Consider the following 24,878-nt stretch of genomic DNA (forward strand, 5'->3'; position numbering starts at 1 on the left):
TGCGAGGAGAGGCTGAGGGAGCTGGGCTTGTTCAGCCTGGAGAAGAGAAGGCTGCGAGGGGACCTTCGAAATGCCTCTAAATATCTGCAGGGTGGGGGTCAGGAGGACGGGGCCAGACTTTCCAGTGGTGCCCAGCGACAGGACAAGGGGCACCGGGCACAAACTGAAGCCTGGGAAGTTCCAGCTGAACCCGAGGAAGAACTTCTTCCCTCTGAGGGTGACGGAGCCCTGGCCCAGGCTGCCCAGAGGGGCTGTGGAGTCTCCTTCTCTGGAGATATTCCAGCCCCGCCTGGCCGCGGTGCTGTGCCCCCTGCTCTGGGTGACCCTGCTTGGGCAGGGGGTTGGGCTGGGTGACCCACAGAGGTCCCTGCCAACCCCTGCCATGATGGGATCCTGTGAAATTCCTGCCCACCACTGGAGAGGTTTCTTCGTGGACTTGTCCTGCTCCCTCCCCTGCAGCCCTCAGGCTTCTGGTTCAGCCACTGCCGCCTTCTCCTCTGCTCCCCTCAAAGGAGGAGAGCACTGGAAGCGCTCCCACACCTCCTTCCGTACGCGCAAACGACCTCGAGCAGCAGCGTTTCACACATTTTATTGAGCAGGCAGCCCCCGTGACAGCTTCCCCTGCAGCACAACAGCGTGAGGGTGCCAGGTCTCACACGCTGGTGGGGGAATCCTGCCCCAGATTAAGGCTTCTCATACTCTGTGCATAAATTTAGCAACTGCTTGCGCTAAGGCTTCTACCCTGCCTTTTACAGCACGCGCGCTGCAGAGCTCAGAATTACAAACCCACACACCAGGGAGAAAACCAGCCACCTTTATATTAATTAAACCTCTTTAAAGAAATTAAGTTAGTTGCAATAAAATTTCATCTCAGAAGAAACAAACCTACCTGAAATCCAAGCAAGGTTCCACGGCGTAGGCTAACACAGAACACAGCTCTGTACACAAAGTGACACAGTCCCCCCCCCCGGCTCGCTCCCAAGGGGAGGAAGAACGAGCGCTCAGCAGGAAAACAGCGTTTGGCCAGGAAACAACGCTTAAGTGTTCATTAAACATCACATCAGAGGACTGAAGCGACCCTCAGCTTGTAGTAATAAAGTCATATCAGTTATTATAAATAAAGTTGTAGACAAGGAAGCTAGGGGTTTGGCAGTATTTGGCTGCAAACAACTTGCCGTCCGGCGTCGGGTCGGAGAAGGCGATCTCGTCGGTGCTCAGGTAGCTGCCGTACATGAAGGTGCTCCTGAAAGAGAGAGCAGAGCTATCGGTATCCCACTCCTAAACCAGCTGCTTTCCCCCAAGCTCTCCCCTGCAGGGAGCTCTTATCTCTTCTGGAGCTTTGCTTTCAAACCAGAGAAGGCCGTTGTGAGGTGCCAGTTTGTCCTGGATTCTGGTGTAACTGGGAACCAGGAGGCAGTTTAAAATCAGCGAGAAGGAGAACACCAGACTGACCCCAGGCGTAAAACCCCCCAACAGAGTTTCACACGGAAACCCGGAGGCTGCAGTCCCGTATCTCGGAGCAGGTCCCGAGTGAAGGCAGCGGCAGCGCCAGGGCTCTGGGGGGCACCCACCGGCTGGCCTGGCCCGCGGGTTTGGACGGCGTCGAGGAGGTGGCACAGCGAACGCTAACGCAGGGGCGAGCGGAGACCGAGCACCGGCTCATGGACTTCCAGAATACTGAGCTCCAGATATGATCATAATGTATCTAGTGGTATACAATCACGTTTTTATGTAGTTATGTACGTACATATATAAAATATAGTATTTTATACACATATAGCGAGCAGATCTGACGCACAGCAGATCGGTGCTACTGCAGGTTCATGGACCACCGAGCTCCCTCTCTGGGGAGTCCACATCAACCAACGAGGGGAAGTTTTCAACTCTTCCAGTTTGGTTCGAGCTTTTCAAGCTCGGAATTTCCTGCCTGGAAAAACTCCAGGGTTTGGGCCCATCAATTTGTCCAGTAAAAACAAAACAAAACAAAACATATATTTTTCTCAAGAAGCACAGTTTCTCTTGGAAAATCCAGTCTGTGTAGCTCTGTGTTCCAGTTATACACAGCTGTTAACAGCTTGGCCCACACTTGTGTCGGATTTTAAATAAAAATATTACTCATAATAAAAGTATAATAAAAGTATTATTAAAATTAAAAATATTAGATATACATAGAATATCTGTCTGCTTGATATCGTTCCGCCGTGAAGTGGGGATTCCAGACTTGCTTAATGATACGAATTTATCCCTTTCCACAAGTTTCTTCTAAACACTTTTCGCTGCCACCGTCGTTTCCCCCCCCCAGGGACAAGCCCCGGCCAGGACCCCGGCTCCCCGCTGCCCTCCTGCCCACGTCGCCCATACCTGACCACGTCGACCATGCGACGGGCGATGCCCTTCCCGCGCCGGGGGCCGAACACCCAGACCCTGCTGACGCCGCAGACGGCGGGCTCCGGCTCGGTGGAGCAGCGCCAAGGCCGGTGCTGCTGCAGGGCCTCCTGGCCGGGGCACGGCTCGGCTCCCGGCTCCGACAGCACCCGGAAAGCCTGCGGGGACGAGCAGAGGCATCAGACCGCTCCTTCGCAGCGGGACGTGGAGCCAGGGGGCTTCCCGCATGCCCAGCCTTGCCTCCTCCTCCTCCTCTCTTATGGGGCAGACCACCACGTGAAGCAGCACCCGGACCAGGGGCAGATGGCAGCTCGCTGCGGTACCAACTGTGCCAGCTCGGCTAACTCCTGCCAGCAACACCTCACCCTGGCAAAAGCACGAGCTTTTCCTTATTTTCAGTTTGTTGTTGCTTTTTAGGCGGGGTTTCTGTTTGTTTGGGTTTTATTTCCTCACTTTTAGTCCCCCCGGCCCGTGCTAAGCCAGGGTTTCCGATACACAGGGTTACGCAAACAGCCCCAGTTCTGACCCTGCCATCGCACCCCCCCCCCCCCCCCACAATTAATAACATGTACCTGCTTGATTGATTCAGCCACTAAGCACCCAACAATCATCTTCTCGTTGGACACAAACAAATATATTTTAGTCTTGGCTGGGCGGCTCAAAGAAACTTGCTTAAATCCCAATTCATTATCCACGATTTCTCGCACGTCTTCTGCCTAAGAAAACAAAACCCAGAGAGAGGAACTAATACAGAATCCCAGAATCACAGAACGTTAGGGGTGGGAAGGGCCCTCTGTGGGTCACCCAGCCCAACCCCCTGCCCAAGCAGGGTCACCCAGAGCAGGGGGCACAGCACCGCGGCCAGGCGGGGCTGGAATATCTCCAGAGAAGGAGACTCCACAGCCCCTCTGGGCAGCCTGGGCCAGGGCTCCGTCACCCTCAGAGTGAAATACGCGCGTTCTTTGGCGTGAAACCTGTCAGAGAGGGGACTGGTTCCCCCAAATAACCCTGTGCTTACACAAGACCAGGCTCTAACGGTGCAGGGGACATTAAGGAACACGCTCTCCCTCGTGCTTTCACCCCTCTTCACCTCTCGCAGAGCGCAGCTGCCTCTCCCCCAGGTGCTCGGGACGGAAAGGCTCGGGTTATGTTGGTCACGTAAGAGCGAGCGCTTCAGCGCGGGGAGCAGGGCGAGGATGTGTCGGGGGGGGTGTCCGCAGCGACCCGGCTCGCTGCCACAGCCCCCCTCGGCTCTCCTGCCCGCCCGGTGCGCTGGCAAGCGATGTGTGACCACGCACTGAGGTCGTTTCTGGGGGCTGAGCCAGCAGAAGGCTAATCTACAGCACAAACCCCAAACCAAACAAACATGTACCTTCTTGACGGCGTATTTTGGGTCGTTTGGAAGAATCAAGACAATTTTCCCATCCCAGAACTCCGCCACAACGCGTTCTTTCTTCCAACCCTGCCACAGAGGGGGGAAAAAAAAAAACCCAAACAAACAACAAGTGAGTGGTCTAGCATGAGAGAGGAAGTGATTCAGGGAAGACTCTGGCAGACGAAGCTGTAACCTGAACCACTGCAGCTTTCAGGAATAAAGTCAAGTTACATTCATCAAACTGATGCAGGCAGACAGTTGCTGGAACTGCCCAACTCACCCTTTAACCTCCCCTCCGGACGACAAAACCTTTTTCCCGCAGCCATCCCGACTTTGTACCCGGAGCTCGCGCGCTGCTTCCCCCCCCACCGCGTTCTCCCGCGGAGCTGCGGGCGCAGCCGTCGCCTCACCACGTATCGGAGCCCCTCCAGGAACCTCTCGTGGTGCTGGATGTGCTGGGCTTCATCCTCCGGGTTCGCGGCCGTGTAGATCATGCCGCAGGACTTGCAAACGATGGCACCAAAATGCTTCTGACCGGCGTCCTAGGGAGAAACGAAGCCAGCTGAGAACTCTGGGCAAGTGCAGGGTCCTGCACCTGGGGAGGAACAACCCCAGGCACCAGTACAGGCTGGGGCTGAGCTGCTGGAGAGCAGCTCTGTGGAGAGGGACTGGGAGTGCTGGGGGACGACAGGGTGACCCTGAGCCAGCAGCGTGCCCTGGGTGCCAAGAAGGCCAATGGGATCCTGGGGTGCATGAGGAGGAGTGTGGGCAGCAGGGCGAGGGAGGTTCTCCTCCCCCTCTGCTCTGCCCTGGGGAGGCCCCATCTGCAGTGCTGTGTCCAGTGCTGGGCTCCCCAGTTCAAGAAAGATGAGGAGCTACTGGAGAGAGTCCAGCGCAGGGCTACGAGGATGAGGAGGGGACTGGAGCATCTCTCCTAGGAGGAGAGGCTAAGGGAGCTGGGCTTGTTCAGCCTGGAGAAGAGAAGGCTGAGAGGGGACCTTCGAAATGCCTCTAAATATCTGCAGGGTGGGGGTCAGGAGGACGGGGCCAGACTCTTTGCAGTGGTGCCCAGCGACAGGACAAGGGGCAACGGGCACAAACTGAAGCCTGGGAAGCTCCAGCTGAACCCGAGGAAGAACTTCTTCCCTCTGAGGGTGACGGAGCCCTGGCCCAGGCTGCCCAGAGGGGCTGTGGAGTCTCCTTCTCTGGAGATATTCCAGCCCCGCCTGGCCATGGTGCTGTGCCCCCTGCTCTGGGTGACCCTGCTTGGGCAGGGGGTTGGGCTGGGTGACCCACAGAGGGCCCTGCCAACCCCTACCATGCTGGGATTCTGTGATTACGGTGAAGGAACGAGGTTGAGAATTGGTTCTAGTAACAATCATCAACGGTTCTAGGCTTTGTTTTTATTTGAGTTTGTGATGAGGAGGACAAACTTTTGCCTATTTGCAGAATATTCAGAACTCTGCAGCATAAGTTATCCAAGGAACGCAATGAATGTGTTGTTTTCAATGAGCCATGAAATAGATCAGCAACACCCCCACTGAGCAAAATATCAGAGCACCATAAAAAACCACAGGTAACTGATGAAAAGACTACACAGAGTTTTTATCTAAAAATAACTTTCTTTGATATCAAATAACCTCATTTTAAAATAACTTTATTTTTATCGGTGCACGGGGAGGGGAAGAGCAGGAGCTGAATGCCAGCTGTGCAGACAAACAGCAGGCTGCTCTCCAGCTCCCGAGGGGAAGCAGGGCCTTGTCTGCTATGGACTCCTCTCATCTCCCTGCACTGCTTTCCCTTCCCCACGTCCCAGTTTGGGCTTCCCCGCCGCGTCCCAGCACCCACAGCCTGTCACCCGCGGGCCCGGCACTCCAACACCCAGCCTGGGCTGCTTTCCTCCCAGGTTTCTCTCTTCCACGGGGACCGGATTTCAAAACACTCAAAAAATTCATATCTGTGAGGTCTCACATTTGACAGAAATCATCCAAACGACTCAAAAGGTGCTAGAAAGCGCAGACCAGCAGACGAGAACGATCACAAAAGCCCTGTTTGCTCAGGAAACAGGCTTGAAAAAGTCTGCATGTCACCAAGCGAGAACAAATGGTTCACTGAAAAATTCCTCATCGCTCAGGGCGCGTTTTCTGGAAGCCCACGGCCGTGACGGCTACACGACACGTGAGACTCGGCAACACCGACCGGCCTCCTCCTGCTCCAAGCTCAGCACCGAAGGCAGGCGTGGAGCTACCAAAGGGGCACTCGCTCGGTGACGGGGCGAGCTCGGACCGGGCTCAGCTCTCGGGAGCCGTGGGAAAGGAAAATTACCCAGCCAAATTCACTCTTATAGCATCCATAGAGGCTTGGCCAAGTTTCTCTTCGGGTTCTTTTTTTTTTTTTTGAATATTATGTTCCATAAATCTCTTTTGAATTCTAAAACGTAATCAAGCGTTAGTCCCAGGGAAACCATAAGAATGAATTTCCCAGCTACTACCCTGTCCTCGTCTAGCGCTAAATACGTTAATCACTGCCCTGCTACGGTCGTCACAGCGTGGTTGGTTTGAGGTTTACACGTGAGGAAATCTACTTATTGCTTAACCTCAAGATATATTTCTTGTTTCCTCAGCACCAAGCTGCCCCGAGGACTCGGCATGCGCCGCAGGAAAACTTACAATGATCATCTGATCTCTGGAGTCCTTGCAGAGCTCCTTTGCCTTCTTGCTTTTCTGCGAGGCGTGAGACGGTTTTGCAGGTGGGCTGGACCCAAACGGAGAAGTCAGCTCATCCAGCGCAGCCTGAGTCCTGAAAATGATTTCAGAGAGGGATGAAAATCAGTTTCTGCAGACAAAGGTTATAATTACATGCTGGGTGCCAGGGCAGGGTAGTGGCTCTTACTGCAGAACACCCAAAACTAAGCCAGGTACAGCAAAGGTTCTGGGCGGCTGTGGTCCCAGCTCCTCCGGAGGTCAGAGAGAAGGAGAGGGGCTCTAGGAAGAGCCACAATTGCATCAGAAGTTAAACAACTCTTCATTAAGCACCTCTCTCGTTTCCACAGCCACCCCATTTCCATGATATTGGAAATTCATAGAATACAATGGTTTGGGCGGGAAGGGACCTTTCGAGGCCATCCAGTCCAACCCCCTGCCATGGGCAGGGACATCTCCAACCAGATCAGGGTGCTCAGAGCCCCGTCCAGCCTGGCCTGGAATGGTTCCAGGGATGGGGCATCTCCCACCTCTCTGGGCAACCTGGGCTAGGGTCTCACCACCCTCAGCGTAAACAAATTCTTCCCTAGATCCAGTCGGAATCTCACATCTTTCAGTTTGAAGCCATCAACCCTCGTCCTGTCACTGCAGACCCTGCTAAGAAGCCTGTCCCCAGCTTTCTTACAAGCCCTCTTCATGTTTTGAAAGATCACTGTCAGGTCTCCCCGGTGCCTTCTCCTCCCCAGGCTGAGCAGCCCCAGCTCTCCCAGCCTCTCCTCCCAGCAGAGGGGTTCCAGCCCTCGCATCATTGCTGGGGCCTCCTCTGGCCCCGCTCCCACAGCTCCAGCTCTGCCCTGTGCTGAGGGCTCCAGAGCTGGACGCAGGACTCCGGGGGGGTCTCAGCAGAGCGGGGCAGAGGGGCAGAATCCCCTCCCTCGCCCTGTGCCCACGCTGCTGGAGATGCAGCCCAGGGCATGGTTGGCCTGCTGGGCTGCCAGCGCTCACTGCCAGGTCATGGCCAGCTTCTCATCCCCCAGCACCCCAAGTCCTTCTTGGCAGGGCTGTTCTCCATCCCTGCATCGATACCAGGGGTTGCCCCGAGCCCTGTGCAGGACCCTGCCCTTGGCCTTGTTGAACCTCACGAGCAGCTCCTCGAACAGTCAAAGGGAGACATAACAAACCAAAAAGCAGAGGGCCAGGTCCGTGAAGTACGGAAACTGCGGGTAAAGAAATAGGTGCCCGAGCCCAGCAGCTCCCTCCGAAAACTGCTGCTTACATCCAATTCGAATTCCAAAATGCCCTGCTGCAGGCTGGGGGTTTTGCAGCAGCAAGCTGCTCAGCTCCGGCAATCTTGCACCTAACTGGGATCCAAAAAACCCAAAGTCTCCCCTAAACAGTCCCACAGACGTGCTCCTGACTTGTTTAACTAGCGCATAAAATTACAGCTATGGTCACACACCTAGAACAGGCGCACCCTTCAACGGGCCGAGGAGCCCTGTGGGGCAAGGAGAAGGGTCACACAGAATCACACAGAATCCCAGCATGGTCAGGGTGGGCAGGGACCTCTGTGGGTCACCCAGCCCAACCCCCTGCCCAAGCAGGGTCACCCAGAGCAGGGGGCACAGCACCGCGGCCAGGCGGGGCTGGAATATCTCCAGAGAAGGAGACTCCACAGCCCCTCTGGGCAGCCTGGGCCAGGGCTCCGGCACCCTCAGAGGGAAGAAGTTCTTCCTCGGGTTCAGCTGGAGCTTCCTCTGCTCCAGTTTGTGCCCGTTGCCCCTTGTCCTGGCGCTGGGCACCACTGCAAAGAGTCTGGCCCCATCCTCCTGACCCCCACCCTGCAGATATTTAGAGGCATTTCCAAGGTCCCCTCTCAGCCTTCTCTTCTCCAGGCTGAACAAGCCCAGCTCCCTCAGCCTCTCCTCGCAGGAGAGATGCTCCAGTCCCCTCCTCATCCTCGTAGCCCCGCACTGGACTCTCTCCAGTAGCTCCTCATCTTTCTTGAACTGGGGAGCCCAGCACTGGACACAGCACTGCAGATGGGGCCTCCCCAGGGCAGAGCAGAGGGGGAGGAGAACCTCCCTCGCCCTGCTGCCCACACTCCTCCTCATGCACCCCAGGATCCCATTGGCCTTCTTGGCACCCAGGGCACACTGCTGGCTCATGGTCACCCTGTCGTCCCCCAGCACTCCCAGTCCCTCTCCGCAGAGCTGCTCTCCAGCAGCTCAGCCCCAGCCTGTCCTGGTGCCTGGGGTTGTTCCTCCCCAGGTGCAGGACCCTGCCCTTGCCCTTGGTGAACCTCATCAGGTTCCTCTCTGCCCAACTCTCCAGCCTGTCCAGGTCTCGCTGGATGGCAGCACAGCCTGCCGGGGTATCCACCACTCCTCCCAGTTTGGTGTCATCAGCAAACTTGCTGAGGTCCTACCCTGCCAGACTCGGCGGGGGAAGCAGCCTCATCCAAAATCGCCTTACAAAGCTTCAAGTTTTCCTCTTCTCCAAGGAAAGCTGACGATGAAGTGCGCATCAGCACCACCCTCCCCTCAAGGGGGGAAAAAAAATTAAGGAAGAAAACAAAAAATTGAACTCCAATAACCTACGAACCGTTTCATCCAGGATTTGATCAAGGCGTACAAGAACTTGTGACGAGGTTTTGGCCGAGAACCCCCACAGCTTGGTCTCAAGCCCACACTGTATCTACTCCTGGGTCCCCAAAATTGCTTCCCAGCTCGGCGGCTGCTTCATCCCTCCCTCCCCGAGTCCCAGCCCCTCACACCAATGCCAGCTTTGGACCAGGGGATTGGCATCATCTCGGGAACACCCCGGGGTGCTGGGGCGAAGCTCCCCTCTGCCATCGAGCAGGGACAGCTTTGCAAAGAGGGGAGCAGACCGGAGCACGGCCAAGGGGAATCTTTCACACTGAGATCCAGACATGGAGGCTTTACATGAATTTTTTAAGTTTAGAATGTGGACTTCAGCTACAAGGAAGCACATTGCTAGGGGTGTTAATTACCTTACAGTTTTTCTAACCTACTTTTAGAATTCTGTATGTAGGGGGGGCATTTCTTAAGCAATCTGGAAGTGGGAAATTGTAACTATATTGCATGGAACTAATTTAGAGATACACCAAACAGTTTTATAGATTTGGATACTAAGGGGACTTTCCAAAGCAGATACTTCATGTAGGAAAAGCTTGTGCTCATCAGCTTCCCAAGGGACAACTGCAGCTCTGAGACTGATTTGCAGTTAATCACAAACACCGGGATTTCCACAGAATCCAGGGTTCCACTTGCACCACGGAAGGTATGTGAAAAGCCACATGAGGAAGCCAAGCAAATATTGCAATCAGATTTCTCTTTCAACACTTCAGTGGCAGAGGACTACAGTAGCACAAGTCTCGGAAGGTTTATTTTGGCTCTTTTAGGAGCAACTTCAAGTGTGGGGTTTTTTTAATGTTCACAACAAACTCTGCTCAGAATGCTTTAGTTGTTAACAAAACGTATCAAGAAGTTGATTCAAGATGGGAGAGGGGTGAGTGGCTCTGGTTGTTGCATGGTAAAACCAATCTTCTTCCACTAGAGGTCTACGACTACAGCAGCAAATTAATTGGAGAAATCAGCTAATCGGAAGCACAGGCACCAGGCAGTACAATTCCACCTCACGAGTAAAGAGTCCCACTGCCTGCCAGTAATTTAGCAGTCTCATGCTTTTTACAGAATCAAAAAAAAAAAAATCAAACTTCACATGCTCGTGCTTCATTTCCATCACCCTAATTATCAAAAAATCGCCCAGCAAACTTACGAAAGGCCCACCCAGGCGAGCATGGGAAAGTGGAAAAGGAGCAGGTGCTTCCCTTAACCCTTTTTACCCATTTTTATTAACACTTCTGTCTCGTCTTCAGCACCTAGATCCAAACTTCTGAGCATGCTGCTACACCAGTATTTCTCAGGTTAAAAGAAAAAAAAACCACCATGAAGCTGTTGGTCAGTGTTAGCCATGACAATGTAATGTTTAGACAAGTGTATCACAGGAAGGGTTGCTATAGAAAAGCAATGAGAGATCAGTTTGACACTAAATTTACGGAATTCGGGTATTCTACACCAGCAGCACAAGGCAGGTAAAGCCTTCTGAAACCTTTAGCTCCACCCAACTTTAAAAAGCCAGTGCCTTCCCAAACAGAGTCACAGAATCACAGAATAGTAGGGGTTGGAAGGGACCTCTGTGGGTCATCTAGTCCAACCCCCCTGCCGAAGCAGGGTCACCTACAGCAGGCTGCACAGGACCTTGTCCAGGCGGGGCTGGAATATCTCCAGAGAAGGAGACTCCACAGCCCCTCTGGGCAGCCTGGGCCAGTGCTCCGTCACCCTCAGAGGGAAGAAGTTCTTCCTCATGTTCAGACGGAACTTCCTGTGCCTCAGTTTGTGCCCATTGCCCCTTGTCCTGTCACTGGGCACCACTGAGTCATTTTAACAGTTTGAAAACTAATGAACTAGAGGCTTAAGTGGTAAAGAAGGTGGAGTGTGGCAGAGCCAGAGAAGCTGCCAGTTCCTGCGAGAGCCTCAGCCTGGCCTGAGCAGAGCCCCTGCCCTGCCCCATCAGCCTTTCCAGCGTTACTCAACGAGGGAGTCGCAGGTCAACCGGCCCAGTTAAACGCAGAGCCGAGTTTTCAGCTGCTCCAAGCGTGGCAAGAACGGCCACGCCGGAGGCACGGCTGCCGTGCCGATGGGCGATGTGGGTGGGCTGAACCCACGAGCACGCGCTACGTCTGCTGCCTGCAGTGTGGAATAAAAGGTGTAATCAGAAAGCCACGCCACCGAGCGGATTCCAGCGCGGGACAGCAATGCCTCCCCGCGCGCTGCACGGCAGCAGCGTTGCACTGTGCCCACCGTGCTCGCCAAACGGAGTAAAGACAACTTGCTTCGACAGCTCTGCTGCCAACTCAATCTGGACGCCTGCAAATCCATGGGCCCTGGTGGAATGCACCCACGAGTGCTGAGGGAGCTGGTGGATGTCATTGTTGAGCCACTCTCCATCATCTTTGAGAGGTCCTGGAGGACAGGAGAGGTGCCTGAGGACTGGAGAGAGGCCAATGTCACTCCAGTCTTCAAAAAGGGCAAGAAGGACCCAGGGAACTACAGGCCAGTCAGCATCACCTCCATGCCAGGAAAGGTGATGGAGCAGCTTATCCTGGAGGTCATCAACAAGCAAGTGGAGGAAAAGAAGGTTATCAGGAGTAGTCAGCACGGATTCACCAAGGGGAAATCATGCCTGACCAATCTGATAGCTTTCTACAATGCCATGACTGGCTGGGTAGATGAGGGGAGAGCCGTGGATGTTGTCCACCTAGACTTCAGCGAGGCTTTCGACACAGCCTCCCACAACGTCCTTCCTAGGGAAGCTGAGGAAGTGTGGGCTGGATGAGTGGGCAGTGAGGTGGATTGGGAACTGGCTGAATGGCAGAGCTCAGAGGGTTGGCATCAGCGGCGCTGAGTCTGGTTGGAGGCCTGGAACTGGTGGTGTCCCTCAGGGGTTAGTACTGGGCCCAGCCTTGTTCAACTTCTTCATCAACGACCTGGATGAAGAGTTAGAGTGTACCCTCAGCAAGTTTGCTGATGACACCAAACTGGGAGGAGTGGTGGATACCCCGGCAGGCTGTGCTGCCATCCAGCGAGACCTGGACAGGCTGGAGAGTTGGGCAGAGAGGAACCTGATGAGGTTCAACAAGGGCAAGGGCAGGGTCCTGCGCCTGGGGAGGAACAACCCCAGGCACCAGGACAGGCTGGGGCTGAGCTGCTGGAGAGCAGCTCTGTGGAGAGGGACTGGGAGTGCTGGGGGACGACAGGGTGACCCTGAGCCAGCAGCGTGCCCTGGGTGCCAAGAAGGCCAATGGGATCCTGGGGTGCGTGAGGAGGAGTGTGGCCAGCAGGGCGAGGGAGGTTCTCCTCCCCCTCTGCTCTGCCCTGGGGAGGCCCCATCTGCAGTGCTGTGTCCAGTGCTGGGCTCCCCAGTTCAAGAAAGATCAGGAGCTACTGGAGAGAGTCCAGCGGAGGGCTGCGAGGATGAGGAGGGGACTGGAGCATCTCTCCTACGAGGAGAGGCTGAGGGAGCTGGGCTTGTTCAGCCTGGAGAAGAGAAGGCTGAGAGGGGACCTTCGAAATGCCTCTAAATATCTGCAGGGTGGGGGTCAGGAGGATGGGGCCAGACTCTTTGCAGTGGTGCCCAGCGACAGGACAAGGGGCAACGGGCACAAACTGAAGCCTGGGAAGTTCCAGCTGAACCCGAGGAAGAACTTCTTCCCTCTGAGGGTGACGGAGCCCTGGCCCAGGCTGCCCAGAGGGGCTGGGGAGTCTCCTTCTCTGGAGATATTCCAGCCCCGCCTGGCCGCGGTGCTGTGCCCCCTGCTCTAGGTGACCCTGCTTGGGCAGGGGGTTGGGCTGGGTGACCCACAGAGGTCCCTGCCCACCCTCACCATTCTGTGATTCTATGATTCTGTGAACTCCAGCTCGGAGCTAGCGCTGCCGAAGGCCTCGGGCTGACCAGGAGGCGCAGGTCCCTGCCGAAGGGCCAGTACGTAAAGGCTGAGTTACTGCTCGCTGTGGACGCGCCAGACACGGAGATACAGAACTCACAGGAGGAGTACAAATAATTAACACACATCTGCCCCCAAGGTTGTGCCATGCTTGGTGATGAATATATGCTGAAACAGTCCCCCTTGTTCTAATGATTTTAACATTAGCAACAGCTAAGAGAATGCCATTATTTCCCCTTCAGTCCAAAAAGTAAAGCCCATCAGCTCAATAATATGTACAAATTCAGAAGTGAAACGTACTATAGGCAGTAAGCAAGTGTGTATTTCCTTATTCACAGGATAGAATCCCCCTAAACCAATGCAAATTTAATCTTTCACCTTCTCTTAAAAGAAAACAAAAAAAAACAAAAAAAAACCCAAAACACAAACAAACCCAAAACGCCTTCAGACTTCTAAACCTTACATGTATTGGGAAAAAGCTAAGCTGTTGTTTTTAGAAGCAGTATAATTTTTTTTTAAAAAATATTAATCCTGCAGATATGGCACTTCTGATCATGCTTGGAGAGAGCCAGGAAAGATTAAACCTACCTTTTCTTGCTGGTGGGGGGTGCACTGAAGATGGGGTAGACAACAGCATTTGAAGGAGACACTGGAAAAGACGAGTGAAGTTAGTGTGGTTTCGAGTCCTTTTTAGTTGGAGAACACATTGATATGGGGAAAGGGAAATTCAAAGACCAGTGAGACTTCTAAAAGGACACACAACAGCGAAACGGAACTCTCTAGACAAGAGCTTTTAAGAGCACTGGGAACTGTCGATGCTGCAGGATGTAAAAGTTGTGTTCATGAGTGGTATCCAGCCATAATTAGCCTGACCAGTGTCACTTCAGTGGATCGAAGGTACCTGGTACTGAGCACCCTGGGCTGGTGGAAGATGTCCCTGCTCATGGCAGGGGGTTGGAACCAGATGAGCTTTAAGGTCCCTTCCAACCCAAACCATTCCATGATTCTGTGATTCTCCTTTCCCTTCTCACATTGGAATTACGAAGCAGAAATTTCTGCTGCGGTAGTTTGGTGTTTCCTTGGCTATTAGTTAAAATGTTAGTCAAGCACAGGTTTCTCCATTTTCCATGATTTGGGCTGAGGAAGCCTGAACCTATAGCTGCTTCATCCTAGAGAAGCTGGGTAATGACGGGCTCAGCGCTAGGTTACAGCACACAAGCTGCAAGTTTTAGGATAACTTAGCAAAGACTTCGATAAGTAAACACAAGCAAATTAATAGGTAGGAATATATTTTCCCTCAAGTGTAAAAAGTTTAGGTACTAGTCTGCTTTCTGCTCTCATTTTTGACTGCATTCACAAATAGACAGAGACTTCTTAGCAATTACAGAAACATAGTAAAGTACATTAGCAGAAAAAATGGCCCAAACAGCCTCCAAAAAACATACCAGGAAGATGAACCACTTGTTTCTGGGAAGCAGGACACAATAAAAACGTCTCTTGTTAATAGCAGTATTGGAAAAGATTGTGAGGAGTCATGAAGAAGACACTAATAAACAATAAAAAGCCTACGGCTTCCTAGAAATGCAGGATCCGAGAGGGCCAAGACACTTCTTGGGAAAGGCCCCAGCAGGCAAATAATGTCAGGCAATCTTTGGGAATGTGATGGCAACGGCTTCACAAACAGGTGGAAAACACACAGTAACAGGAGGCTTTTAGACAGAGCTGGAGAGAGCAGAAAGAAGCGGCTGGCAGCAGAGCGTGCCACTCCTCCGAGCAAGAGGAGGAGGCATGGCAGAGAAGGGGCGACCGTCAAGAAACCAGACTGCACTACGCTCCAAGAGCGGATAAATAAGTTCCCATGTGAAGCAAGACTGAAGGGGAGGCGGGGGGGGGGAAGCTCAGGAGTGCTGGCAACTTCTGCAAGAAACAGATTAAGACCAGATGTGCCAGAAGGAAGTGGAGTAGGAGACAAACAGGGCTAAAGCATGGCTTTTTCTCTCACTGGAAACTCAAGGAGTCACAACAGGAACAGAAACTGGGGTGCATTAAGCAGAGCGTGGGCAGCAGGGCGAGGGAGGTTCTCCTCCGCCTCTGCTCTGCCCTGGGGAGGCCCCATCTGCAGTGCTGTGTCCAGTGCTGGGCTCCCCAGTTCAAGAAAGATGAGGAGCTGCTGGAGAGAGTCCAGCGCAGGGCTGCGAGGATGAGGAGGGGACTGGAGCATCTCTCCTACGAGGAGAGGCTGAGGGAGCTGGGCTTGTTCAGCCTGGAGAAGAGAAGGCTGAGAGGGGACCTTTGAAATGCCTCTAAATATCTGCAGGGTGGGGGTCAGGAGGATGGGGCCAGACTCTTTCCAGTGGTGCCCAGTGACAGGACAAGGGGCAACGGGCACAAACTGAAGCCTGGGAAGCTCCAGCTGAACCCGAGGAAGAACTTCTTCCCTCTGAGGGTGCCGGAGCCCTGGCCCAGGCTGCCCAGAGGGGCTGTGGAGTCTCCTTCTCTGGAGATATTCCAGCCCCGCCTGGCCGCGGTGCTGTGCCCCCTGCTCTGGGTGACCCTGCTTGGGCAGGGGGTTGGGCTGGGTGACCCACAGAGGTCCCTGCCAACCCTGCCATTCTGTGAAAGCAGAGCAGCAACACAAAGGACTGAAAGCAGAAATGTCGAATTGCAAACTGAGCGCTGCCTGGGAAGCCCACAGTACCAGTTCCCAGCAAGGGGAAAACCCAGAAGCTTCTGCTACCAAGAGAGGAGGAAACCCTAAAACCAGAGGACAAACAATGGCAGAACACTTAGTGCCTTTTTATTTCAGTCATCAGTAAAAGAATTAGTTGTGATGAGAGAGGTCAGTGCCATTAAGACACAAAGGAGATAGGAAGATTCACTGGGGAAAGGTGTAAAGAGAACTCTCTGATAAATTAGACCTCTTCAGACTAGCAAGGACTGAATTCACCCGGGGCTGCTGGGGCTAGAATAGCGAACACTGCCTATTTTTAAAAGGGAAAAATAGAGAAACCAGGAAATTCGGATAAAATAACATGACCTCAACTTCTGGAAACATACTGGCACTTGTTAGTGCATACTTGGAAGATGAGACAGCAGGTAGAGGCCAACAGATTTTGCCTTAATAAAATAATATTTAAGCAACATGTTTTCTTTTTAGTGCCACTTGTTATTCCCAAGAGGTAAAATAATAAGTGTCTTAAAATTAATGTATAACTTTTGAAAATTGCCTTGCGTTAGTAGGGAAGCACGGTCTCTGTAAACCAACCGTAAGAAAAGGGGCACAGTTGATGGAGGGGGGAAATCATATTCAAATAATTATCGTTAATAATTCACTGCCAAAACAGAAGTTACAGAGTGGAGCTTTTCCTGGTGACCATCAGGAGTAAATAATAATATATGCTTATAACTTTGTAGGTAATAGCTAGGGGCATTTAAGAGTTGAATTTAAAAAGCATTCTGACATTGAAAATAGTCAGAAAGAAATGGATTGAAAGAAGGCTAAGGGGAACCACTACCCTTAACAACAAGCAGGAGCAAAATAAGAGAGAGGGACCAACCCTCTGGGCAGCAGCTGCGAGCAGAACACTTGGGTTACTGTCTACCTCAAACCAAAGGCATCTCCCAAATACAGCGTTTCCTGTGGAAATGTATGCGTTCGTCGCATGCGAAATACATGAATTACTCCCTTCCTGCTAATTAGCGCTCGGAAGGCTCAGATGGAGAGCTGCTTGGGAGTGCCACACCAGGAAAGACACGGCTCAGGCTGGAGAAAATAAACGAACGAGTCGGATGCCTAAAAATCAAGATTAAAAAGGAAATCTGAAAGGATCCAGGTAACAGTCCAGGGAGAAAAGAATGGGGAAAAACAGAATAATAGGTTTCAAGTACAATAATTTCCCAGATCTTACTGGGAATGGGCTATGTAGTAAAGCAAAGAGGAAAGATAGGTTAGACATGGGGATAAAAACCAACTGACATACTGCTCAACACTAAATTGGATTCATCAGGGAGGCAGCAGCATCTCCAGCGTTACTGCCCAGCTTATTTAAACACTCAGTTATAGGTGAACACAGGAATTCAGCAGAGCTGGGCCTGCTGGGGAAAAGCAGGTGACGTGCGGCATCACAGGTAACCCAAGGGATTTTCAAAGTCTCTTCTGCCTCGTTTCCCCACCGTAACAAAAGCCACAGACCAAGATATTTGTCATCCAACTTACCTCGCTTATTCGCCTTACGCGGAGATTGGCTGGAAGGAATAATGCAATCGTCTGACTCACAGGCTGCAGCAGAACTGACTTCATCAACACCCTATAAATTAAGACAATTTCTTTTTAGAGCAAACAGAAAACTCTCCAGCTGATGAAGTTCTCAGCAGGTACAGAATCCCATACAGCTCATGTGACCTTCACAACGAGCATTAATTGACTTTATGGAGTGTATTTTCCAGTAACGAAGCGCGGTCTTAGCAGACTGCCCCTCTCCCCGTGATTAAAGTTACACCGGAACGCCGAAGCTGCAAATGTTGCTGAAAGCATAGCCCCCCAGCACCGAGGAAACCCCCCTTTCCCGCAGGTGACTCGCAGCCTCACGGAGTTCCACCCGCATTTCTCATCTGCCTGCCTTCGCCTTTTTCACTCTCAACACCGTAACACCTACTTATGCCCCTGCTTTTTGTTTTACTGCAGGACATGGGTTTGGGTTGTTTTGTTTTTTTTTTAGTAAATCTTAACTATAGAGGTTTGCATTAGTTCTTCAGCTTAGCATTTCTGGGACTCTGCTTCATTCTCTGTCTACCACCATGCACCTTCACAGCTTTTGGAAGCCTCTCACAAACGTTCTGTAAAAATGAAAGTTTGCCATACAGAATCACAGAATCACAGAATAGTAGGGGTTGGAAGGGACCTCTGTGGGTCATCTAGTCCAACCCTCCTGCCGAAGCAGGGTCACCCAGAGCAGGCTGCACAGGACCTTGTCCAGGCGGGGCTTGAATATCTCCAGAGAAGGAGACTCCACAGCCTCCCTGGGCAGCCTGGGCCAGGGCTCCGTCACCCTCAGAGGGAAGAAGTTCTTCCTCGGGTTCAGACGGAACTTCCTGTGCCTCAGTTTGTGCCCGTTGCCCCTTGTCCTGTCACTGGGCACCACTGAAACGAGCTTGGCCCCGTCCTCCTGACACCCACCCTGCAGATATTTGTAGGCATTTCAAAGGTCCCCTCGCAGCCTTCTCTTCTTCAGGCTGAACAAGCCCAGTTCCCTCAACCATACCATTGCTTGCCTCGAGCTCTGCTTGTTTTGTGTACGACAGCGTATTATTTCCCATCTGATCAGCAACCCTAGACAGTCGCCAGGTAAAGCAACCGGCTCCAGCAGAATCTGAGACGAGATCAAGGCCCAGACCTGGCCGTTGTTCTGCTTGTAGTAACACGAGGCACTAAGTTTCATTTTCAAACACTCCATGCTTTTGGTTAACCTCCAAGAAATAGTTTGCCAACACCTAAAATTGCCGTCACAGCAGATTCAAATGCTTTCAAGTTCTATATGTATATATTTTTTTTTCTTACTGCACATGCAAGATTAGATTGCACAAGCTAGCGTTTGTGTTTTATTAATGCTGCATTATAAAAACATATTGACAATCAAGTCAGGAATACGAGAGGGACACTAAACCAGTGCAGGTGAACAAAGGAGGCAATAAACTGTCCTTTATTGAACCAGCACAGGAATATAAAACACATTAGCCCTATAAAAACAGCTTCCCATCCTGTTCACCACTCCCTTTCAATGCCCAGCATAAAATACTACGGTAGTATTCCACCGGCTTTTCCTACTCCCCGACCTTTCAGATGCCAGAACACGACAGCAAAATATGACATGAAGTGTAATGAAATAGTTTGCAGACCTGTTCGGGATTTGTGTTTTACTCCTGCCCCCGTTCCGTTGCCACCCTCACACCGAAACCCCGCGTTAGACAGCCCAAGCTGAACAATTCTCCAGCAAAACCATAAAATCAAAAGCGAGGTCTGGCGAGCGTTAACTGGTTGGCAATCAGCGAGACTCGCTGCCAAGTTTAACCGTTCCAGCACTGCTAAACATATTTGCACAAGAATCAAAAGTATGCTTAAAAAACAAGAACCAAAACCAACCCAAACCAACGTTTTTCTGTCACCAGGAGTATTCCCTGCTAAGGCAGCAACCGCTGAGCATTGCTTCTACCTGTCCAGTGATACACAAAAATGTGACAGTTCTTCAAACACGGCCCAGCTCAGAAAACTCGCTGCTGGTTTGTTAAAGCCTGGGAAACAGGGCTTTAGTCTCACTTCCTTGGAGCGGGGAGCTGCAGAACGAGCACGAATAGCTCCTGGCTGGGAAAATAATCGCCAAAAAGCTAATCCCAGACCATACTGCAGCCTGCCAGCGCCGCTGGAGTGACGGCACAGGCTGTACCAGCAAGCAACACCTTGTGACCCAGGAGAAACTTCTAAATAAGTCCACTCTAGAAACCATTTTGCTTTCTCTGTACAATTACTTCACTGGCCGGGGCTGGGGAAAGCCAAAATTGGCTCCAAGGAGGCACAGCAGCAGAATGCTCGAGAAACGCCTCCTCCACTCCAGCTTCGGGGCAGGTGATGTTTTGGAGACAGACACGTTATCGAGGGCGAGCGCCCAGGATGCGGGCTCACGGCCTCCCACAAAGCTCAGCAAGGTCAGACTTGGCATTCGTTACCTTTATCAAAACAAGATGAAAAGGGAAAAAAAGACGCTTAAAAACTTGTTTTGCAGCTTTGCCCTTTATCACAGGGGGAAAAAAAAATGATACAGATTGTCTTTTGGAAAAACATCACGCAGAAAGCTTTCCTTTCAGCCATCATAAACGGAATATTGCACTGCAGCAGAGAGCTAGCGGCAGACAGGGACGCTGATGAGAACTCCCCGAACGTTTACCGCAGTTTTATGCCTGCATAAGGCAGGAATAAATCTGTGAAAGAAGTTTTCTTAGGGAAAATCCACTGACATATCTAAATGAACACCCTCTGTCCGAAGAACTGGAGCACATGTCACCCTCAGCTTGCTCAGCGTGCGTCACCCCAAGGCCTCCACGGCTCCTGGTGACACCTCGACTTACCACGCTTTCTGCACCGCCGTCTCCTCCAGCTGAAGAACAAACGGGACCAGAGGTGCTTCTGCTTCCCTGCGGAGATGTTTTTCCTTCACGTGCTGAACCTCTCTCTCGATTTGCGCAGCTCGTAAAGGCCTCCTTGTTTTCATTTTTCTTCTCCTGAGGCACAGAAATGCTCCTCAACGCGCCACCCGCCTCAAGAATTTTGTTTCCGTCAGCTGAATCAGACTTTGTAGTTGTCGGTGGTCCGGGCTGATCGTTTTCTTGCAGAGATTTGGGGAGATCCTGAAGAGATTTGGTGTCTACAACTGGTTTTTTAGAGTGCGATTTCTTCCTGGCAGAAAAGAACGCCGCTCCCAGCTGGAGTTTCAGGGCTGGTTTAACTGTCATGCTTAGGACTCTGAAGGGCGAATCCATCTTCTTTTTAATCAGGCAATTCACATTCTCCTTCTCCACACTGGGTTTTCCCGCTGGTACCTCTCCCTTTGCCTTCTTCAGCGTTTTGGGGACAGATTTGCCATGCTTGGAGTTGGCCACGTGCTTGGTTGGCTTTGAGCTGGCGTTCCTGCTCAAGCTCACGTTCATCTTCTCAGTCCTGCTGGCAGCTGGGAGATTCTCATCCCTGTTCCTCTCGCCCAAAGAGCGGCTCTCGTTCAGTTGTTTCCTCTCAAGAGGAGTAAGGTATCGCTTTTCCTTGCTGTAAAAAGACACCACGGGCACAAGGGGCTTGTACGAGGAAGCGATCTTTGGGGATAATTTCTTCGAGGAGTCCTTCTGTGCGGCCGTGGGAACGCTGGCTGCCCACAGGGGTGAAATATCCAGCCTCCTCGACAGCGCCGGCTTCACCGGGACGGCCTCGTTTTCTTTCATCTCATCGCCAGAGCTCGAGGACCATTTTATTTGAGAAGGAGACCACTTATTTCTCGGTTTCTTGAGCGGAGGCAGACCTTCAGCAAAGCCCATCATCATTTTTATCACAGGAGTCTCAAAGGCTGAGGTTGAACTGTGAAAATCATTACGGAGCAAAAGGTCACATTTGTTACCGAAAGCTTTTCAATCATTATTTAATTTAAACAACACTTCATTTTCCCTCAGCCTAGTTGCCTGCACTGGTATACGCCCTGTAACAAATACAAGTATCAAAGTATAATATACAAATATCAAAAGGCCTAAGACTGTCTCGCCATTCTCCACACTTTTTTTTAAATAGCAAATCTGTTTTCCTGCCTGAACTTGTTAAAGCACCGGGGAACAACAGTCATTCTGCTCTGTGGAATGCTGCTGACAGGGTCAGCACTGGTCATGGATAAGGAGGGAAAAAAAATGTTTGGTTTATTGGAGACCGACTCTGTCCACTCGGTTTTGCGCCTCTGAAAAAGCTCGTGCATCCCCCACCCCCGTGTGTGACTGATAAAGCTGGGGGGAGGGGATCTCACAACATTTTACACCACTTTCTGAAAGGCACCCCCCGAAATCTCACTCTCACAGCTATTTCAGAATCTCAAACCTCATCAGTAAATCACTAACGGCTCCTCAACCTGCTGCCCAAAAGGAGATACTGCTTACATGAAGGACAAGCTCAGCGGCTGTTGGCTGTAACATATTTGCCACACAACACAGCGAGGCGTCTCCTCAGCGAGTATTTACAGCCTATCTCAGGAATTTGTCCTTCTAATTCAGAAATCAAACTCCACTCTTGGTCTCCCCCACTCAGAAATATTTTTGTGTGGGGGCAAGCACAGGACAAGCATGAGAAAAATGTGTTCAGCTCGTAGAGTTACGAAAGAATGAGAAACAATCTGTTCTTTTCGATTCAAAGCTCAGCTTTTTGCTCATGGCCAGTGGCTTCTCCTCTACGAGATTTAGGGAGGAAAAAACGTCTATAATTTTTGAGGTATACATAACAAAGAACTATTTTTCTATGAACACCAGAAGATGATTCAGATAATTCACACAGACATCAGCATTTCAGTACTGTGTATCAAAAGTCTTTCCAGATGGGAAAGACTGAAGCTTTACCACACGGAAATGCAAACATCAGGGGTTTTATTTCTTAAGTTTCTAAACAATCAGTTTTTAGGCTTCTGCTGGTTTTGTGATTTACTCGGGGCTAGGTCTGTGCATGAATGTCACGTACAGGGACACGCACTGGACAGAGGTGACTGCCAAAGCAAGGTACCTTTCTTTAATAAAAGAAAAAAAATAATGCCCTAATGCAAGCTGATGCAACCTGCCAATGTGGGCCCGCAAAGCATCAGCTCAGTGTCACGGCTTTTTCTCATGTCCAGTTCCATATTATGCTACAGACTGAAGATCATTCTTAGCTTCAGTTTCTCTTTATGTTAGATGAAACCTCTCAAGATGCTCAGTGCAATGTGAAAATGTTCTGAGTCACTGAATAATAAACATTGGCTGATGCTGTGTCTCAGAAACATCTTCATATCTTTTCCACTTTACGTTAAAAGCTCTGAAGGGTTTTAAACACCTATTTTATTCCACATGCAGCAACTAAGTTGGTTTTGTTAGAAAAACGAAGTCTGTGGACAGTTAACATACCCATCGGCATCCGTAGAACTACGGCTCCTTTTCTGTGGGGTAACTTCTGCCATGTCTGCACCAGAGCACCTACAAGACCACATTTTTAATAGCTTAGAATAGATTTCCAGTAAAAGGCACAACAAAACAAATTTAGTAAAGAAGGAAAAGAAGGTGGGGGACTGGGAAGAAAGCACTGAACAGAAGCAGCTGAAGCATGACAGAGATCAGAACAACGCAGGGCTGCGTTTCAGTCGAGCATAAGCCCTAAAACAAGCGCACACAGAAGAGACCTCCCAGGTCAAGCCCTGCTCTGGTTGAACAAATGCCTCCAAAACTCCCTTCTTTAAAATGGAGGCAGAAGATTCAGAAATGTGCTTTACTTTCTGTCTCTCGTATTCCTCTCGCAAAGCTCATTCCAGACCTCGCTGATGTGGTTTCTAGAAACCTGCTTGCTCCTGCCCGTATCCATGGTCAGTTTATTCCCATGAGGATTTCCCCTTGGCGTTTGCCTTCCAGCCGAGGCAGCTCGCTACCCAGCAGACTCTGAGAGTTTCTCTCCCAGCTCCCTTCTCGCCAAGTACCATAAACCACACTTTTTCAGCCTTTGTTGACACAGTAGCCATTGAAACCACTTTAACACTACATGCTGTTTGTTCCACCTCTTCCAGTTTCAGACAATGATCGCACAGCTTGCTGTTACGTGGCGTTTCACAACCGAAACCCCAGAATAAACAAATGCCCTGTACCCAAGAGGGCTAATAATAAATATTCATAGACTCCTAGAAATAACAATCTATTCAATAATCTGCCAGCAGGGGGAAATTCCTCCTAACCTGCCCGCCTTAATGCATCGCTGCTTTGGGGAAGCGGTGACTGCTGACAGCCCAGAGACGACAAACTGTTAAGCCCAGGAACACCAAGGACATGAGCGGTGGCAGAGGACGGAGCCAGGCGCTGCGTCGCTGCAGCAGGAGTCGAAAAACCTCAGCACAGAGCAGCGCTGGCAGAGGGGAACTTCAGGCAACGCCCTAGAGGCACAGAGCAACAATGATGAGCCTGCAGGTACCTGGGAAATAAGCTATCAGGTGCAGAGGAAGGGAGAAGAAAATGGAGGAGCAGGAGAGTCAAATGGTGTGCTTGTGGGGGAGCAAACCTCACAACTTGCAGTATTATTAACCTGGGGATCCCGCAGACAGCTCCCCGCAGAGCAGCTCTCCGTTGCTGGCCCCAGCCACCCGCACCCCTTCCCAAAACATTCCTAGTCTGGTTCCCAGCCAGCCCCTCGCCTCAGTATTTCACCCCAGCACCCCACAGGCGTCCTACGCCCTGCTAAGGCACCAGCCCCTTACCCCTAGCACCTCTCCCACTCCCCAGGACCTAACCAAAGCGCCCCAAACCCCCCCCCAGAACCCCCCTCTCCCCGCACCGGGGCCTGGCCCCACGCTGCTCACCTCAGCACCGCACCAAACCCCCAGCCCAGGGTCCCACAGCCCTCCCCCCCCCCCCCGGGCCCAGCGACCCCCTCCTCAGCCCCCTCAGAACCTCACCAGGCCCCAACACCCGCACCCCTCGCTCCCTTAACACAGGCCCTACGCCTCGACACGGCGCCAAACGCTTGCCCCCCGCCCTCCACACGCACCTCAGCAGCCTCCGGCCCCACAACCGCGGCCCCCGGGCCCACAACCCCAGACCCCGGCCCGACCGCGCTCCTTCACCTCAGCGCCGCCGCGTTCTTCCCTCGCGCGCCTCGAACCCTCGCGCCTTCTCCCGCCCGGCCGCCCATTGGCCGAGCGCCTCGTCAATCACAACGCATACCATCGCCATTGGCCGGACTGCTGCGCGCCGCTTGGCACCCGCCCCATCCATTCCGCCAGCCAATGAGATGGCGCAGCTCGGCATACGGCTCTCTCAGAGACTCCAACTCCCAGCGTGCCTCGCGAGCGCAGAGCCGGCTGCTGCCCGAGGGGCCGCGCGGGGGCTGATGGGAGTTGTAGTCCGGGCGCGGCGCGGGAGGCTCACGGGGAGGCCTTCGGCGCACGAAGAGACGGAGCGAATCGAGAGGCGTTTACAGAGATCAAGGGGGTGGTCAGGGGGTGCTCAGCAGCGCTTTGTCTTCTGAGTGGGCCATCGGCAGGCGGGATGGCTGCGAAGCATTTCCATTGCCCAGGGCTAGGCAGCCTGCAGTCTCGCCTCTCGCCTGGCAAGGGGCAAACTGGTCTGAAACGGCGCCCTCAGCCTC

The 24,878-nt window shown here is 52.1% G+C and overlaps 1 protein-coding gene across 3 annotated transcripts; it reads right to left on the reverse strand.

The window, feature by feature from the left end:
* Positions 1 to 609: 609 nt before the first annotated feature.
* Positions 610 to 24,408, reverse strand: ESCO2 (establishment of sister chromatid cohesion N-acetyltransferase 2). 3 transcript variants are annotated; one of them, XM_075411397.1, is made up of 11 exons: positions 24,355 to 24,408; positions 22,658 to 22,726; positions 20,108 to 21,104; positions 17,205 to 17,295; positions 13,577 to 13,637; positions 6,430 to 6,559; positions 4,171 to 4,302; positions 3,758 to 3,847; positions 2,958 to 3,101; positions 2,362 to 2,543; positions 610 to 1,243 (listed from the first exon to the last, which is right to left on the reverse strand). In XM_075411397.1, exons 2-11 carry the CDS (start codon positions 22,708 to 22,710, stop codon positions 1,105 to 1,107), a joined length of 2,019 nt encoding a protein of 672 aa, XP_075267512.1. In that variant the 5' UTR covers positions 22,711 to 22,726; positions 24,355 to 24,408; the 3' UTR covers positions 610 to 1,104. The 3 variants fall into 3 exon arrangements, with proteins under 3 accessions (XP_075267512.1, XP_075267505.1, XP_075267494.1); XM_075411390.1 differs by lacking the exon at positions 24,355 to 24,408 and adding an exon at positions 23,473 to 23,550; XM_075411379.1 differs by lacking the exon at positions 24,355 to 24,408 and having other exon boundaries at positions 22,658 to 22,740.
* Between the last annotated feature and the right edge of the window lie 470 nt (positions 24,409 to 24,878).

The sequence above is a fragment of the Opisthocomus hoazin genome, chromosome 2 (genome assembly GCF_030867145.1).
Source record: "Opisthocomus hoazin isolate bOpiHoa1 chromosome 2, bOpiHoa1.hap1, whole genome shotgun sequence".
NCBI classification, from domain to species: Eukaryota; Metazoa; Chordata; class Aves; order Opisthocomiformes; family Opisthocomidae; genus Opisthocomus; species Opisthocomus hoazin.